Source organism: Spodoptera frugiperda, chromosome 5 (assembly GCF_023101765.2).
Source record: "Spodoptera frugiperda isolate SF20-4 chromosome 5, AGI-APGP_CSIRO_Sfru_2.0, whole genome shotgun sequence".
Lineage (NCBI taxonomy): Eukaryota > Metazoa > Arthropoda > Insecta > Lepidoptera > Noctuidae > Spodoptera > Spodoptera frugiperda.
In genome coordinates, this window is record NC_064216.1 from 6664065 (window position 1) to 6684156 (window position 20092).

Genomic DNA, 20092 nt, shown 5'->3' on the forward strand with positions numbered 1-20092 from the left:
TAGGAAAACCTTTATCGACATCACAAAGACCAAAAATATAAATAACGCGACCAAAAAGCGAAGAACGATGATCTGATAAGGTAGTGATATGACCTCAGACTAATGTTGTTGTTAGGAAAAAAGCGGTGGGGTAACAGTTTTAGACAATCATAGTAAGTTTTGTCTCGATTTTTAGTAAGAATTAGGAGACACTTTCTTATTCTATGAAACATTTTAAGTTGATTCAGCTTGTGAATACATAGAAGCCAAAAATTTATGCATAGTTACAACACATACAATGTCACGCCTTTTTATCCGAAGATCCGAAAGACCGAAAAAAGCCCAGTAATACTTTGGCCGATCCGGGAATCGAACCCGAGACCCCTTGTCCGGCAGTCGCACTTGCGACCACTTGACCAACAAGGCAGTCATAGTATCTTTACCTTTACATAAATACATCCACGCTTTTAGACCACCAAAGAAATGAATCTGCATCTCCGAAAACAATCACAAGCTAGACTATTTAAAAGGAAAATGCAACATGGAAATCAACGAGCACTTTTTGTGCTGTCAAAGGAGATTGCAAAACAAAAGCTGGTAGTTCGTTATCTCGCTTCTTTAGCAGACCACCGCAGTACTTGTGTTGTGAACCTATGCACAGGCTGTACCTACCAACCAAGCGCTCATTTTAAGACGACTCAGGATACCAAAATGTACCCTTGAAATGATATTTTATATTCAAAAGGGACGTACATGATTTTGTACTTATTATTATTGAAAGTGAATGAATAGATCGAAATTCAAAAAGTCTGTATAGAACAAGTTTTAGTAAAACTGTTATACGTATTGGATTTATAAACCAATCTATACAAGAATGATGGATTGGTATTGATAGAACGATTTAGTATAGTGTCGTTTACAGGTTATGTAAATTTTCTCGCAACTAACAATATCCGTAGCTGCACAGCGCGCCGAGAGATTGTAAACGCTTCGGTATAAAAATGAATTTTATGAAAATCAAATTTCATTGGCGAGAAAGCATCGCGAACTTAACGTTATTTAGGGGCCCGGTATAACCGGGAGGTGTGAACGACGACGTGAAAAAAAAGTTTGAAGCTAATCAACACTGAGATCCAAACCAAGTAAATCTGGCCTAAAAGCCTTACGATGTACGGTAACCTAATTTCATAAATTTATAAAGTAATAAGTGTCATGAAATGTGACATTTTCAAGTCACTAAATGTAATACTGATTTTACAATAACATTTTAACTTAAATACTATTTTCTTTGTGAATTATAATTAATAGGGTCTTAATAAATGGAATCTGAGACGAGTAGACACTCTATTGAGTCCCAAACTAAACCAAGTGACTATGTAAATGTGATTGAGAATGTGCGTCCGAGCTATGAGGAGCACATGTCGTCTGAGAGAACCTCTAGCCAGAAAGAGTCATTTAGCCAGAAAGAGTCATTTAGCCAGAAAGAATCATTCGAAGCTGCTGGAGGCTCTGAAGCAAAGGATTGGGCTTCAGAACCCTCGAAGATCAACTATGTAATCAGACCACACGGGGTTGTTCCAGCCGGATTTACGCCGTCAAGTATGCTACGTGTTACACTACTATCATTACTTTCCTATATAAATCTGAAGAGTTCGTTTATTTGAAAATGCTAATCTCTGGAACTAGGTACAGTTTGAATAATATTTTTTGTGTTGGAGCATTTATTGAAGAAAGCTTTAGGTTATTAAACATCACACTCCCATAGATCGAGTCAAGTCGAGAATCGTAACTATAGCTAAATCAAATGTATATTCTTGTTATTAGGTTCAATAGAAATTTAAATTCATCAAAGCGTATTTTGCTCAGCAAGCAAAAACATTGCGATACAAAAATTATGTAGAATACTCAAAAACAGTTTACTTGTAAATTAATAATGAATGTCGATCGACTTCCAGTGATTCAATCATGTCTTTCATTATCATTGTTTCAGTTCATAGCGTTTTGAGACATAGAACCAAGTCCTTAGGAGATGGATCCATGACAGAACTTGCAGAAGAGTCAGTCAAGAAGGATGAAGAGTTACTCAGGGAAGAGGTACACAAACATTTCCAAAATTAAATGAAACTCATAAAAACACGTTTTTATTACATACCTACTTTCTTACAAGCAAAATTCAACGTCAAATGTACGACATAAACATTTTGTTGCCATAATTAAATAACAATTTATTTTTACAAGATGTTGTACAAGTTATATTAAAATTCTTGTAACTTTACGGCCTACAAACTCTAAGTTATTCGTTAATTTTCGATGCAAATATTTATGAATTTACTGAAGGTGAGCCTTCAGTTTACAAGCACTTTTTACACACAAGTATGTACACCTACTTGTATACTGGGCAGTTATGAAAAGGTTTGTATGGGTGTCCGGTGGCAGAATTAGGATTTAAATTTCAAACTATTGTAGAACCGTTAGCGGAGGGGCGGACGAGGTGGTCTCTTTCGATTCGTCATTGTGCGGATTCCTTAGCCACGATGTCGCAGTGGACGGGTCACGTGCGTTCGCAATCAGCTTATTTTAGCAAACGATTTCTGTGCTATTGCTCGTCGAAGATTTTGTTCGCGGTACAATATCCGACGGTTACGTGATGCGTTAAGCGAAGATTTGATTCGATTGTGGGTGCGAAGGTTCAGAGCAACCAGTTCAGCAGCAAATAATCCGCGGCCGGTACCTAGTCGAAGGTCGAGGACTGATGACAACAACTTGTCGCATGAACAGTTTTCGTGATAACCCGCGACAGTCCGTGCGTAAAAGCGGCTGCTCTAGGGCTCCAAAAATGATTGTGCACGAAATAATAAAAAGGACCTTAAAACTTCACCCCTTTAAAATTCAAATTGTGCTAGCGCAAGCCTAAATTACAATTTGCGCAAGTTTCTGCGAAAAATGTGCACGATTTCGTACGATGAACACAATCTTTTGAAGTAATTAAGCCCATTTTCATTTAAATGGAATGTAAATAAACGGAATGTCATTTTTTCACCTATAGGACAGAACCCACAATTGAAACATCAAAGCCACTTCACAGTCCCAAAGTGACGGTTTGCTGTGCATTGTCAAGCAGAGGAATAATCGGTCCCTATTTTTTTGAAAATCGTCAAGGACAAGTCATTACTGTGACCGCCGTTTCTTATCGGCGAATGCTTACCGATTTTTTTCTGCCAAAATTAAGAGAACATCCTGCCTACAGTTCAAGACATAATTCCATCAAATGGCGCCACGCCTCACACTGCAAATTACCATAGCGCTTCTTCGTGATTTGTTCCCTAACAAATTAATAAGTCGTTTTGCTGACAAAGGCCACCCATGTCGCCGGATCTTACCCCCATGGACTTTTGACTGTGGGGGTACCTCAAACAGTAAAGTTTTGAAACCGCCCCAGATATCTCAAATTAAAAGAAAATATCGTCGCGAGGTTAATGACATCCCGACGGCCCTTCTACGGGTGGCGCGGAATTGAAGCCAGATTCCAAGACTGTCCGACGTGATGGTCAACATTTAGTTAACAAATAAAATCCGCAATTCCCTTCTTTGTTATAGTCATTGAAATAAAAAAAAATATTCTGCCTTTTTTTAATTATTTAATTATAAAGTCCTAATTCTGCCACCGGACAAAGATATGTATAAAGATATACATATAGTATGAGGTAAAAGTGCTTGTGAACAAGGCTGTCGGGACCGTACAATTTAATGAATGATGGTTCCCTGGAGTAGGGTCACATTTCCTCACCTCTTTAGCAGAATATTACCCACAGGTAAAGACATTTCGACTGACCTCTGTTTTATTTTTATGTTCGCCAAAATCTCGCTGTGATTTTTCGAGGGCCAGCCTTTTTTGTGTAAAAATTCGCATTTATTTTCAACTTTTTGCGTGTCGCTCTTTCGCCTTATTGAGATGAAAAATATCGCATGAATTCATTTATCTCATATCTATAAAACAAATTTTATGAAAATCCGTCCAGTTGCTAGGTAGATAAAAAACCGGCCAAGTGCGAGTCGGACCGCCCATGAAGGGTTCCGTAACAGCAAGTAGATGACATAATATAAAAGTTATAAAATAACTTGGTTTTACATAGTGTTTGTATTTATGAACGACAAAGTTATATTTCCGGTTTTTGAATGTTTTATTTCTTAAAATTTCTATTGAAATCTACAGCATATATTTTTTTTAGTTTTCTCACTCTCTTATTTTAAAAGTTAGAGGGGGGGGACACTCATTTTTCCACTTTGGAAGCGTCTAACTTTCAAACGGCTGATTTTGACGAAAAATGGTTTTAGAAACCTCAATGTCTTTTTTAAAGACCTATCCATAGACACCCATCACGGATATGTTAGCTGAAAAAAATTTTTTTTTTTAAATTTCTATAAATGGCTGTGACATACGGACGGACGGACGGACGGACAGACAGACAGACAGACAGACAGACATGACGAATCTATAAGGGTTCCGTTTTTTGCCATTTGGCTACGGAACCCTAAAAACCAATTGCGTTTGTTGTTTTATGTTTCATATTAAATTAATATTTCAGTTTCCAAAACACGTGACGAATCTAATGAACGAAGACAACTACTGGGGCTGTTTCTACATGTATCCTGATCTGTATGCCGATGTGTTTTCGCCTGTAGTGAGGATACGTGAGCTAGAAGATGTGCCGGAGCTGACTGGTGGTGTGCTGACCAGAGACATGGTCACCGCTTGTCTGACGTACCTCCACCGCACTCCTATCTTGGGAGACCTTGTTTTTATCAAATTGGATCTTTCATCGAAGGTATAACATACATAAAATTCGCATTTTTCAAATTACTTGGTACTTAATTGGTCTTAAAGTAGAAATACGACGTCTAAGTATACATTACTGCGTTCACCACAAATCAATGCGCAAATGCCTTTGCCTGTCATACAAATATCTTGACGTACAGGTTCCAAACATTGACTACAAGCTTTGACAGAGTACACCAAAGTACACACATACACGTCACGTCAAGAAGGACACTTACTGATTTAAACAGTAACACTGCACCATAGTAACTTAAAATACAGATGCCAGCAGGTCAAGCTACTCCTTTCAATCAAATTGAATTTTTAACTTTATGGTTTTAATAGAAGGTCGAAATTCCAATAAAAAATATTGACAAATTAGTTTAGTTTGATGTGCTAGTACTTGAATACGCCCCTAGGCTAGCCAACGTCTTTATTTGAATAGTCCCTGAGAATAGCCCGCATCTAGAATAACATTCTAACATGAACCTTGATCCACAATTAGAACTGACAGCCGGCTTACTTATCTCAACTCTTGTCTTGTAAACAGATTTATAGAATACGGGTCTAAGGTATCTCAAACTGTATTTAATTTTGGTGAGATATTTTTTGAAATGAGGGCTGTTGTTTTGTTGAGATGGCGCCACTGTCGAGTTTAGTCCTATCAGTTGTAATAATGTTCGTAGCAAAAAAAATATGTTCTTGGTCAGAGGAATATTGGTGAAGGGACTTTACTCTTTTCATTCGAGCCATTGTCAAAACTGTCATTCAAAATACTTAATTAATTGGGTTTAGTTGGAATATATTACTTCACGAATTCGAACATTTCATTTGGATATATACTAACTATCTCGTAGATAGAATATTACGGCTTAAAAAAAGTATTTTCTACATCATATTTCGTTGTTTCAGCATCTAATGAACATTGATGTTCTGCAGCACTATAAATTCTTAGTCTATTTGAATTTATCATCAAACTTGCTGACAGAATTGACGGTATTGTCTTTTCTCCCGTACCTGCAGTTCTTGTCAGTGGATTTCAATAGACTCGCAACAGTTTTGGAATATACCACACGTAAGTTTTATTCAATGGTATATTGCTAAAACGGATAAAGAAAGAAAATTCTATTTAGAATATGATAACCGTATTTTTTACATTCGATGGGTCATATCGTATATCGGTATTTATTTCGGTAAGTAAAACCGATCATCGTCCGATTCGGAAGGACAGGAGAAGGATTAGAGTTGATCAAATACCACTTCATTGTCTTAGTAGCAATGTATAGATTGTACACATATCCTAACTTTTCCATTGTTACGGACATTCTAAACCGACGTCTGAGGTTTAAGATCAAAAACTTCCTTCTTTCAGTCGGGTAAAAATTAAGAATTATATCATGCAACAATCAAGAATTATCAGGTGTTTTGAACCTGCTACAAAATTTTCAGTCAACCTCACCATAATTTTATTGGCAAAACCCACCTGTAGAAATAACCAAACGCAAAATATAGAAGACAAAACCATTTTACTATACGCCCGACGAAACTACTAAGCAATGAAACAATGTAGTTACCTAAGTACACAAATATACAGTATGATCGATGTTTACACTTACCCTGTTGCTATACAGGCTGTTACACATTCCGCACAAACTTGAACTGTTTGCGGAAATGTAGACGCAAGCTCTTGGCACAAGTTTCATGTTACCCTTTTCAATTTTCAGCTCAATGGTTCCTTACAGAAGTGCACTACAAATACAATTCGGTAAAACGAATTAGAGATTTGTCTGCGTTCTGGTCGATAACTGTGTTGGACTTGTCGCATAATAATATCAAGGCTATAACGGGGCTGGAGAGTTTAAAGTACGTTTGTCTATACTATAGGTTATTAATTAATCTTTTAAACTGAAATCAACAAAACCTACGAGGTAAATGTTACGTACATCAGTTATGTTATTCGACCAAGAGACCGATTGCTATCGTGCTCAACCCAGCCATTCACTTGCTTACAACTCCTCATTGGTTGTAGTCTTGTTGTTTTTTTTTTCATATATTGTCTGGAATTTAAAAGAGACAATGATCTCTCAGAGTAGTACGTTAAGAAATTCCGAACTAATCTAGATTTTTTTTTATAATAATGTTGACGCGTAAATGTACTCTTTGTGCAGCCTATTTGCTAATTAAATTAATTTCATTTTCATTTAATGACACAAACTGACCGACAAACTGACTTTCAAATACTGTTGGTCATGAAAAAAGCAATCAACCAATTTGTTAAAAGTTTTTGAAGATTCTTTTCTTCATAGCAAAAAACATCATATCCACCGCTGAAGCAGAATTATATCTTATTATCTTTAAAATAAGTATTGATCAGAAACTATGTCTTCTTCCATCCAGATACCTTCGACGGTTGGACTTATCATTCAACCACATCCAACGTCTCGAGAACTTGAACCACCTGCGCCTGCTCTGGCTGGATGTATCTTACAATAATATATCTAGTTGCGAGTTCGGACCTAACAAAGGACTTTGGACCTTATTGCACCTAGAATATCTAAACCTGAATGAAAATAATCTGACGTCAATGAAAATGTTTTCGTATTGTACTAGGTGAGTGGTATTTTTTTAGTTTATAGCTTAGCATGGTGTCAACAAGGAGTTGTTCCTTTTTCCATTCTTTAGGCCTATTTTTCCAGTTTTTTCGTAATTCAAATGAAAATTACTCTCCAACCAGGTGTGTAGTAGACATATTAAACACAATTTTACACCATAAAAATAATCTAATACCTATCTATGAAAAATTGACAAACAACCGCAAAAACACATATGACCAATATAATATGACACATCACTGTATACTACTCTCCAATACTACATGGTCTTCTTACACTGGTTCTTCATTTTGGTAATGATGTCACCCGGCTCAACCACAATGCCCAATCTGTGCTGATTCAACCTACGTGCGCTAACGAATGAAACAAAGGATGTACATTACGTTTCAATTCTGCAGGGCGTAGGCACCAACAGTAATAAATTGCGCTATTTGCGTCATTAATTGCAGGTTGAACCACGTACTACGTAAAGTCAAATTGTTTATCAATCTGTCGGTCAGTCCTATGGAAAAGATGATATAGCGAGCGATAAAATGAGAAAATCGTTAATCCTAAGGTTGGCCAGTGGACGGGGTGGTTTTTAGTCAGTAAGAGTCTGACACTCCCTCTCTCCCAAGACGGGATGGACGTCATTGGATGATTTTCCCCCCTTAAAAAAAGGGTTGGCCAGTAGAGAATAACATAAATCCTTAAGTCATATTATTTTCTTATTTTGTGCATTAATTGAAATAAATAAAAGTTGTAATGGTTGGGTCTTGTTGCCAGGAAAATATAATGAGATTATGCTTAATCATACGTGAAATCATTAAATTACAAGCTTATTCATATTTTTCGATGTATAATGTAAGTAGGTAGAGTACATATAATTTCAAAAAGAATTACGAGAAATGATTGCCTCACTGGATAAAGAATAGTACGAATGAGCAAAATAAATGAATTTACTGTTTGATCCGTTTCACTTGTTCTGTTTCAACGCTACTGTATGTGGTTTCCATTCCCTTAATGTTTTATTTATTTCACGTACACAGCGCCTCGATGTTTCATAATATACTTACTGGGTCCTCAACAGTAGAAAATAGGGGATGAGAAAAATATCGGTCTTTTAAAACGAAAAATAAAAATGGCGTGGTATCTACTGTCTTAATTTCGTTCCCATCGGTTTAACCGTTATTAGTACTCAGAATATATTGGTAACTACATAGCTAATCTATGATGGCTATGAACTACTTAAAACATCAAACAAGAATTTATTTGGAACCCCTAAAGATCCAATGACTTTCAAATTCAATGTAAAAGACTTCTCATGATGCATAACGAGCACCGTCAATTAGCAATAGAAATCAATCGAATTACAAAAGTCTTACTTAGTTGCAAGTGTATCTTCTACCTTATCTATTAATTAATAAAGTATTTTATTCTATACAGACTTCGGGAGCTTCATCTGCGCAACAACCGGTTTAGCATTTTGCTTGAACTTGCTGTGTACATGAGTCAGTTGCGACGTCTGCTCGTGCTCGATCTTCGAGCAAACCCTATTTGCTCGATACCTTGTTATAAAAGTGTTGTAATCAACACATTTTCCATGTTACTCAGCTTAGACGCTGCGGAACTCGATCCCGTCGAACAGGTAATAAGATTACACCTATTTTGTACGGAACCCTATCTAGTTTTATACTAAATTGCTTTTTAATAGGTATTGCTATTGACTTGTAGTGCCTCAAAATTGTTTCTTTCTTAAAGGTAAGTACTTTTACAAAGGAATACCATTCCGTCAATTTATTATTTTATAACTGTTGTGTTTTACATATAACTCCTGTCAGCCATGCAGGCCTTACCTACATCACTTCTACGATAGACGTACGAAATAAAATACTAACATACATTCACAATGACAGGTGAATGATAGCTGTAGGTGCGTCGTGAATACTTTACTAAAAGCCCAAGCTATACGGACAATTCTCTCACTAAAACCCCGCTCGCAAACCGTCCCGAACACAATGTAATATGAAAGTTAGATGTTGTAAATTGCGCGGTTTCCAGTCGCGCCTTGTTATAGCAAAACCCTAATATTCAGCGTCAAACCGCAGCCGAAAACCGCTGGTTCAAACTGCGCGACCTTGGTGACCGCATAGTCGCGCTATTTGTGAATAACTTCATGTCACTAAAAATACTTACATGTTAAATGTTGATAAGACAAAATCATGATTCATAATGTCCGAAACTTAACCAATATGAGTATCTTCTAGAACCAAGTTTCTAACTCCACACGCCTCAACTCTAGTATCCCAAATTAAAATGCTGAAAAAACAGCGTTATTGAACGTTACTGGACTAATAACAAAATTCCTTGAATATTTTGAACGACATCATCTATAAAACGAGTCCCAAATGAATAATGACATAATAGCTCAACCTTTGCCCAAGCAATGACATAAATTAATATCATAGTACCTACATTAAGCTCACACGAGACAAACTATTCACGATTAGAGCAACAATTAGCTAAAACTAACTGACATGAAACTGACGAGGAGTGTAGCATCATACTACAATTAAAGGATTCTTGCTCTAAACTTTGGTTTGCAGCGCACTCTGATGATGGGTTTCAACCCTGACATAACTATGCACACCACGCGAAAGTTACTGCGGCTGCTCTACATCCAACAACTCTCGAAGGCCCGCATCTCACCTTACATCCCGCCCGCGGATACGCAGGATGTACCTATCGTTGTGCTAGTAGGACACGAGGGGGTCGGCAAAGGTAAATATAAGTTTTAATTGCTTCTAAGAACAGGTAGTTAGCGAAGAAGTCTTACTTAAACTTTGTGTATACTGTTCTATCTGTAATATGTACGTTAGAATCTAGAATTACGTTATGATAGTGTCATCTACCTATATACCTATAGTTATAAACTAAAAGTAGTTATAAACTAGGGTCAGTTACTTTTCACCATTCATGTTATAGTATCATGTTATAGGGGGTGAGCCTATTGTGTATTAGGTGTACATTATACAGGGGTATTACGAGCCGTAATGTGCACCTCTGCCTACCCCTTAGGGGAAAAATAGGCGTAGCGGTACGGTAAAGTCATAAACTATGTCTATTTTCTTTTAGTTTTTTTGTGTCCATATTTATAAAAATATGTGATAATACAAAACACATTGATACCAACCATATGTACTAATGGTGTCAACCTAATCGATTATTTATTGATTACTTATGTACCTACGACTGTTCAAAAACACATAACTACTTAATTATTTACATCGAGGAAGCAGGCTTTTCGTGTGAAGGTCTAGGCTTTTTATAGGATGGTGACTTGGTAACGCAATAGTTTATAGTAAAATAGTTTGTGAGTTAGCGTAAGAACTTTTGTTATTGAAAAAGAGTATTTCCCCGTAATCAAGCAAAGTATTATTATATATTTTAATTTTATACTTTATACTATCTCATTCGGTTATCATTGTAAGTAGGTTGGGTAAAGTACTATCACCCCTTGAACTGTTTCCTAACCCAAGTTTACACTCTATCTAGAAAAAAAACTGATCTTATGTTATGTATGTAAACATAAACCATGTCAATACTCAACATGTACTATACCGATGTTTTTACACATTGCAGGCAATCTATCACGTCGCCTAGCGAAAGAATGTAGTGCCAACATACAGCTCGCGCTCCGTCACACCACCGCCTCCTTCCACTTCGTAGACCACTACATAGAAATCACTAGAAGCAAGTTTGATGACATGCTACTGGCTGGCGACTTCCTCACGTATACTGAAATGGATGGAGAGTCTTATGGATTAAGTATAACGTTTTTATTTGTATCATTAACTTTAGCGTCACTATCGCGTGATTGTAGCAAATAACACATGTGTTGTTTCTGACTATAAATTTATCTCTATCTCTTTCATATCCATTCAGTAAATTACACGTAAAAGTCTACTAAGTCTACTCATATCAACCAGGATTTATATAAAAAATAATGTCAACCAATTCATCAACATTCGCTCGAATAACGAGTTGCCTTAGCTACGCATCAGTGCTACGGAGTGCTACGGAGCGCTACGTAGTGCTACGCCTGTCACTCGTAGCACCTGTAACAGGAAATCCACCTATCATAAACACTTCAATATTAAATTACTTCGTCAAATTGACTAATGATGTTATTAAATATTTTAGAATGGGTCTGTATATGCATGTGAAATATGTGTGAAACAAAATCCGAGCGACTACATTTAAAAATACAAAGTAAAAATTCGCAACACAATTGTTTCGTAAACCCTTTCTATTTTTGTATCTATTGGTTGTACAGTGCTTAATCTACCATTTTGTATGGGCACCTTCTTTTCAAACCAAAAAATGTTAAACCTCATTTGAATCCTAACCTCTAGGTTACAAAAAGCAACCTAAAAAAGGGTCCGCGTATAACAAAAGCTATACAAGGTTACGTATGTTTTACGTAAATATTATATTACTCCGTAGGTCGAGAGGAAGCTTTCGTAACAGAAGGAAAAGTGAAGATCGTGTGTTTGGATTTACCCGCAGCTTTGATGCTGAAATTACGTGGATACAGGCCGTATATGATCCTCGCGACGTACATGGATAGGAAATCCTTATCAACTATACAAGAGCGACGGAAAACGTAAGGAAATTGTATTATGTATTATTGTATGTATTGATTTCTGACTCGACTCGGTGGATCAGGGTGATTTCGATATGTCGTTGTATATTTATATATTTTCGTTGTATTATTTTTGAGACAACAGAAATAGAAACTACATATCATATATTGTGTTCGGCTAAATCAATTTGTTTGGAAATTTAAATGCACTACTTCCATAGTATGAACTAAATCAACGACAAGTAGAGGCTACTGTAACTTAACGCTACATAGATCCCATACTCCTTTTGGAGAACAATAAAAGTACAAACACGAAAATAAATATTTCTTATCCAACTACAGTACCTACTTAATCATAATACCAAATCAGTACCTAGCAATATAGAATTTCCGGAGCTGCGGACTACCTAGCGGGTTTACCGGAGCTCCGGCTCGAAAAGCAGGAGAAGGAACGGGGTGGTTTTTAGTCAGTAAGAGTCTGACATCTCGCCTCGCCCAAGGCGGTAGAAGTAATAGGATGATTTTCACCCATCAAAAAAAGCAATATAGAATTTGCTAACAGCAATTTCATAGGAAAATACTCGACATAATTATATAATTTCCAACGTCAGGTATCGTAAGAGTACTCGAGAACGCATGTCTCTCGAGACGCCCATGGAGCGCTCCACCCTACAAGTTCTGCTATCGGGTCGGATTATAATCACCGGGATTATAAACGAGATCATACTGGTACTATATAATTAAATATTACTTCAATCAACACAATATTAACTTGGATTTACTCACGTTATCTGTCGTAAATTCCAGTTATGTTGTTCTAATCTAATCAGTTTACTAAGTAATGTACATAGTATAAGTTGCTTTTCTACCAAAGATGTGTTATGTTACGTTGCTGTGAATGCGATTGGCTTCCACCAATCATATTCATTGGTACACATAGCGTAGCATTGGTGGAAAGAGACTCAGCTAAGCTATGTTTTTTATATGGAAAGTTACGTGCTATGGATGTCTTCTTTACTATTGATACATCGCATACTCGATCTGCGCAACTTCCTTGCACAGCTTCATAGCTTAGTATCAGTGGAAACGGTCACATAGTTTCACAGCTTAGCTATTACGTCTTCGTAGCGTAGCTACATAGTACACAGTAGAAAAGCACCATAAAACAATGTCTTTTTCGCTGTCTGTACCTATGTAAAAACTGCGCAACTGATTTTGATGCGGTTTTTATACTGATTCAAGAGGAAAATTATTGTATAATTAAAGCGTGCGTGCAAAAGCTAGCAGTAAATATAATATGTATTTTATCAATTAAAATTAAACCGCATGTTCTATATGTATTTTTCATGCAAAAATTATGCTCTGCTGTTTCAGATTTACTTTACGATTAATGTTTCAGAGTCTCCCGGATGAAAAAGAGCAGAGTGAATTTATGATAGAATCGGAATGCTCCCTGATGATGGACAGTGAAGCTCGAGCAAATAAAGAATACGCCAAAGGCTACAACATACTCGCACTTTTAAATTCAGTATGTCCTTTATTTAAAAGCCTGTAATTTTAAAATTGAGGTGTATATCTCAACATGCCTCTCAATTTTAACATTAAATGAAGAGTCCCTCTGTGACTAACTAAACAAAACTAACCTCTGTGCAAACTAGTAGAGCTTTTTGGTTAATTTAGTATGTCTCACGATAGTTATTATAAAAACAAAATAGGTATATTCTCCGAAGGTGTTCTGATTTCTAATTAAGTTTATGTTCGTCTTTTTTATGTCTGTCTAATTATTTATGGCCACCAATGGCGCACTTATGACGAGACAGTTATGGCTCATGATTTTATAGCTGCACCCAAGTCCGTAGACAAGTTTAAGTAGCTCATCAAAGTTGCTAATTGCTCTGTCGTCTAGCTCTACGGAATCGGGTAAACTATACCTGAATATACAAAGTGTAACTCAATTAGCTACATAACACCTGGATCTTGTATGCATATCGTATTATTTGCCTCTTGATTGTAGATAGTACCTATTTCAAACCGTATTTATATACAAACCTACCTATACTATGTATTGTGTACTTACATGCAATTCCGTGTATGTGATTGCCTCGTCGATCGAGTGGTCATATCATATTACTCATACCTATTATTTTGCGTTAGTACTGAGTAACTATCGATTCGGTTTGATTCCCCGTGTTGCACCAACATTCTTAGTTTTAGCACAGATTTTGGAATCTATTTTTTTTTTGTGACGTTGGGAAACCTTTAAAAGGCGTCTAGCTTTTTGGGGCTAAAATACTAGGGAGTGTGAGATTTTTACCCAACCATCCCGGCCAACCTCTACACCTGTAAGGAGCACCGAGACCTACCTACATGTCCACCTACATGAGACTCATAACATAACTGGTGAAAGTGCGTATGCTTTATTGATATTTCTTTGTTTAGAGCACTTCGTCTTTAGACGAAGTAATGAAGCAAACTCAAGAAAAAGGTAGTATGGAAGAAAGGAGTCTTTATTCCTTGTTCAAAGAGTCACAGGGCACGGCTGAATATACCAGCGATGTCAACGGGCAGAACCAAGCATCTTACCAGGAACGTGTTGCGAAAAGGTAAAAATCGAAATATGGACTTTCTATGATAGCAATTTCTAAGTCTCGATAAAAGAAATACTTGCCCCACTCCTGATTTTCCTGTACATATCGTAAATGTATTTCCAAACAATTAGTATTCATTCAGTTCCTGGGCAACAGACCCTACCTACATAAGTATTGCATTCATGGAAATCATGAACATGTCCTGTCTTATGTTATAGATCAGAATGTCGGCCGTCTCGTCTAAAACCAGTAGACAAGTACTCGAAACAATCAAGCATCTCGCATTCTCATCGTAAGAACTAAGCGCAGCTATAAAACTCTAGTTCAGTACCTCTACCATTGTAGAGGTACTATTTTGCTTCAAACTCATTAGTTTGAAGCAAAATTTTTTAGTTATTATTTTAGTATAGTTCTACAGGTGACCGGTAGAGGCGTTGTAAAATATGCCATACAAAAAAATTACGTCCCTTTTTTTGGCGTCGACGTCACTCTATAAGCAGTTGGGTACTCTGTAACCTGGCGCCCTAAGCACTTGCCTAGTTTTAACATCAACAACAGCCTATTAATTAATTGTCACTACGGACAAAGCCTCTTCTCACACGGAAAAAGTTTGAGCATTAATCTCCGCCCTTACTCAATGCGGATTGGCGATTTCAAACTTATAATCAGAAATTATAAGCCCAGGTTTCCTCGCAATGCTTTCCTTCACCGTTCGGCAGTTGTGTCTAAATAATCTTAGAAAGTACGTATAACTCGGAAAAATTCACATAGGTACTTGCCGTAGGTAGGTTGCGAACCCGCAACCTCATCTATTAGGAGCGGTGCGTCTTAAACCTCCGGGCCACCACTACACTTGCCTAGTTTAGCCTTAGCGGTAATACGGCTCTGAACTAGTTTCATCTAGGTGTCTATAAAACGGGACATAAAGGAAACGTACCTATCTTAAAATTGCTTACATTTGAAATTTCATTTTCCTATAATTTCGAGCCATTGCTGACACTGAGTGTTTAATATTGGAACGAAGTGAACTTAGAACGAGTTAGAAGTAAATTTTTGTTCTTTTTATTAAAATATGCACATAGTGTATCGCAAAAGACCACATTTTATAAGTTAGGTACGTTTTATGAATCACACAATACTAAAGGCACGATTAGTTACGAGCTTTTCGATATTAGGTACTGAGTTTTTTTGGAAAAATAATACTTAGGAAATCGAACCCGAATTAGCTCGGCAATTCACTTACAAATAGCAAAACATACCTGAGTTTATTCTCTAATCATTCCAACCTCAGGTTTAGTTATACCGGACAGCTCCAAGTCTTCAAACTCGAAATCTGTGACGTTTACCTCACAAGACGAGCACGGGGAAGTTGAACAAGACGTGGCCGGACTTATGGTGGAGCCAGCAATGGAATCTAATAGTGAGTATAATCTGAAGTCTGGTCATACACAAGTATTGATTACAAAAATGCATGCAACGGCACGCCTTTTATCCCCGAAGGGGTAGACAGACGTGCACATTACAGCATGTAATGCCGCTATACAATGTTCACCCACTTTTCACCATTTGTGTTTTAACTCCCATGTGAGGGATGTGGGGATGAGGCTATTGCCATATATCGGGCACAATTCCAGACTCCGTGCTACTACTGAGAATTTTTCGAAAAACTGAAAAAAGCCCAGTTATACTTTGCCCCACCCGGGAATCGAACCCGAGACCCCTTGTCGCCGGGCAAGGGGTCTCGCACTTGCGGCCACTCGACCAACGAGGCAGTCCTTTCCTCCTTTTTTCCACTCAAAATGCTAATGAAGACTAACACGTATCAATTCGCCGCTAGAGGCGCTAGTCAGGAGTTCTCACTAGCGCACCACTAATTCTCACTAGATCTTTTGTCGAATGTAGAATTGTTTGAGAGCATTCTGGGATAGGGGCAGCATAATATATAAGCGTCCACTCACTTTCAGACAGCGACTGGACAAACAGTACCAACACACATATTAGATTAACGCCATCTAGCGAGCAAAAAAACAGTAAATGCGCATTCTGGTACTCTACACATTCAACGCCATCGAAAATTAACTAGTTTTTTTTTTCTATTTGTCAGGCAAAGAAGGGGAAAGACAAGTACGTTCCATTAGCACACGTATCCCTTGGCAAACAGCACAGTGGCAGTCACGGCGAGAGTCGCAGGTCGCCATGGATGAGTCGGATCTATGGATAGCCTTCCTGACAGAAGCTGGATACTTGCAAGCTAGCGACATGAACGCCCAGCTATGTAAAATTTCATCTTTTATTTACTTACTACTTTTTTCTCCTACATTGATCTTGTAGTCTTTCGTTGCGGGAACCAAGACAGTCGTTCACGATCCTGGGAAGTATCAAAGTCCATTGTTTCACTGCTGTTTTGATTGACCTCCAATACTGATTATTACTGATCCTGGCTTACAGGAGTTGCAATGTGGTCCTAATGCACAGATATTGGATTAAGATATTTGTCGGCCATAATTCACGTTAGCTAATGCCATACCTAAACCTACTTGGTCTAATTACTTAATGGTCCTTTCTGCTTACAGCGGACACATACACCCCTCGGTTTTCAAAGACTGAAGATGATACAATCCTACGTCAAATAACAGATACGGTATTTAGAACATTTCATATTTCTAAATCTAAACATATACCAGTAACAAACAGTTTGGCAACTTTTGAAGTGCTAGAAATTATAGTTGTGTCCTCTTAGTGTGACTACTTTAGGTTTAGAAACACTAACTATTATACTAATCCGATATGTTCCTATTTAGCTATTGCCATGTGACACTCCCATGACGGGCTTAACAGACCCCTATGAACACGTCCATCGCAAAAACCCAGGATTGTTCTGGGACACGGTACGACACATACTTATTTTTTGTAACTTTGAGCATACAAGTTTAGTACAATAGAGTTTAATATTTACAGGTGGCAATGGATGATCCTGAACAAGCTTTTATTAAAGTACGAAGAATCATTCGCGATATTGTCAACTCTCAAAAAACACTCAAACCTATGTTTGACATTGATTTTGCACATTTCCGTGCTCATACCACAGTCCAAAAGAAGCTAACGAGAATTCGTAACGAAATAGCACCCCAGCAACTGTTCTATTAATTTGAATTATAATAAAATATTACGAAAAAGTGTTTTATTTTGTTTTAGTACATTAAGTAATAAGTAAATTATAAGTATCATACAATCAATAGATAAAACTGTGAGACTGGATTTGTTTATTACCACTTTACTATAGCCTTAACTTGTAACAGTACAAAAGTCTCACATGACGATCATTTGAACACCATGGTGTCAAGCATCGCTCCTAGACCTTGCACTATGTTGTTGGACATCAGGACATCGACTTTCTCCTCTAGATGCCTCTTGGGATCCTGTTTGCCTACATTCTTAATGGCTAGCTGTTCTGGAGTCATTTTCTCTTCATCCTCTAATGCCTTATTGTAATTTTTAGCTAACTCCAACATGTCTGTGACTGTGGTCTCGTTGATTGAACAGTGTTCCTTGTAGTCTGATAAGGTAAGTCCATCCATCCAGGACTTTTTGTGGAGGTTCAGCAACATTTTCTGCTCCAATTCATTCTTCCTGTAGTTTATGCTGATGGAGTAGTAGTGGCGGTTCAGTCCATGGATGAGGGCTTGTACTGATGGTTTCTGGAGATGACCCAAATTTGATGTGGTTTGTCTTGGCTCCTGGCCGAGCACCATCATGTTAGGGTTGATGAGGCGGAAAGCATCAATCACTACTTTACCCTTCACTGACTGGATGGGGTCAACCACAACAGCAACAGCCCTCTCTGACAGAGCTTCAAATGACTGCTGGGTGTTTATATCAACACCTGATAACCAGCAGCCAAATCCAGGGTGAGAGTGGTACCTGTAAATTAATAGTAACAAATAAGTATAATCTCAAACATATATTCATCGTCTCACCTTTTATACCTGACAGGGTAAGCAGAGGTGCACATTATAGCAGACACATGTGCACATATATGGAGTTTCTTGCTCGTTCTTCTCCACTCCAGCTTCACGGACTGATGGACAATTCAATTTGATGTTTCAATAGTGCCTAATTTAGGATTAATTGAAATAAATGCTTTGACTTTGAAAATAACATGTAATGCCACTGCATAATGGACACTCACTTTTCACAATTTAAATTGTTATAATAGGAAGTGACCCTATAATCACTAACAGACCCTGTCACATAACAATTGTGATAACCACATCTAGAAGAATGCTCATTGCATTTATGCATTGTTGATATTGATTTGTGAAATGTTATGAAATATTCATGACAGGACAATTTTCACATAGAAAAATATGAAACTAATTAAATGTCCAAGATGACTCGTTAATATTTTACAAACTGACAAGGTCTCAAGTATAACTTACTGAAATATTTTAGCTTTGTGATTATGCAAATAACATCAAATGAATAGTGATAAGGTTACACCAACACCATTATTCTGTTTAGTGCCGCCATAATTATTACGAGATTTAAATGCAATAGAATGTGTAGTGTAAACACAGTTACAAATGTAAACAGTACAATAAAAATGTTGCCAAACTATTATAAATAGAGATTATACTGTCTATACTAACCATCCAACCACCATCTCAGGTCTGCCGGTCTGCTTGAGCATGTCCAACATTTTAGCTTGAAAGACAGGGTCTACAGCCTCTACTGATACCCCAGTACCAGTCTGAGGCATTGCAAACACGTCAATCACACGCACAGTATAGTCATCCACGAATTCACCTGGAAATTTAAACAGTTTCTTGTAATATTACAAAGAATAAGGAATTGAATATATAAACAAATATCCAACCATGATGCAGCAGTTTTTACTATTTCATTTGCATTTAACTTGTTCATAGGGCATTATACCAACCTAACATGAGACCCATGACCTCCATAGGTACGCCAGCACGACCGTGTTTTAACATCTTCAGCAATGCCAGAGATGAGATGTATACTTGCTCTGCAGTATCAACAGCAGGCGCATCCGTTGGCGGCGGCGCTTGGGACAAGCCAGCCATACCTCCTCCAAGACGTAGAAGACGATCCATTTTGTACTTTTTTCTTCTACACTCTAAAAAGCAAAGTCGTCAAGTAAGCATCACACATCATGAAACATCAACATCTATTTGTTAGCAGCGTCGGTGATTGATCTATTGTAACTTTATAGAATTAAATGAGTTAAAGCAAAACAAGATTGTACTTACACAAACAAATTATTATCATTTACACTATTTCCGAAAAACTCCGGCCAAAATCCAAAATGAATAGGATTTAAAACAAGGAACGAATGATTTCAATTTATGGAAACGAAAATGACAGCACACGTCGAAACTGCAACCTCATGAACGTGTGCTTGGTGTTAAAAAATGTCATTGATCTCAATAAAATACCAACCTTTTAATTT

General features: G+C 37.3%; 2 protein-coding genes across 2 annotated transcripts; one reads left to right on the forward strand and one right to left on the reverse strand.

Annotated features, from left to right (window-relative positions):
* Positions 1-1204: 1204 nt before the first annotated feature.
* Positions 1205-17798, forward strand: LOC118272157 (uncharacterized). Its single transcript, XM_050693765.1, has 19 exons — positions 1205-1578; positions 1970-2073; positions 4566-4805; positions 5708-5870; positions 6520-6658; positions 7193-7405; positions 8833-9034; positions 9993-10167; positions 11029-11214; positions 11893-12052; positions 12643-12760; positions 13431-13559; positions 14471-14634; positions 14838-14911; positions 15911-16039; positions 16724-16894; positions 17193-17260; positions 17421-17507; positions 17578-17798. Exons 1-19 carry the CDS (start codon positions 1299-1301, stop codon positions 17764-17766), a joined length of 2991 nt encoding a protein of 996 aa, XP_050549722.1. The 5' UTR covers positions 1205-1298; the 3' UTR covers positions 17767-17798.
* On the reverse strand, positions 17786-20061 carry LOC118281829 (26S proteasome non-ATPase regulatory subunit 14). The gene is made up of 4 exons (XM_035602568.2): positions 19893-20061; positions 19559-19759; positions 19269-19425; positions 17786-18540 (listed from the first exon to the last, which is right to left on the reverse strand). The coding sequence occupies exons 2-4, from the start codon at positions 19734-19736 to the stop codon at positions 17940-17942; spliced, it is 936 nt and encodes a 311-aa protein (XP_035458461.1). The 5' UTR covers positions 19737-19759; positions 19893-20061; the 3' UTR covers positions 17786-17939.
* Positions 20062-20092: the final 31 nt, after the last annotated feature.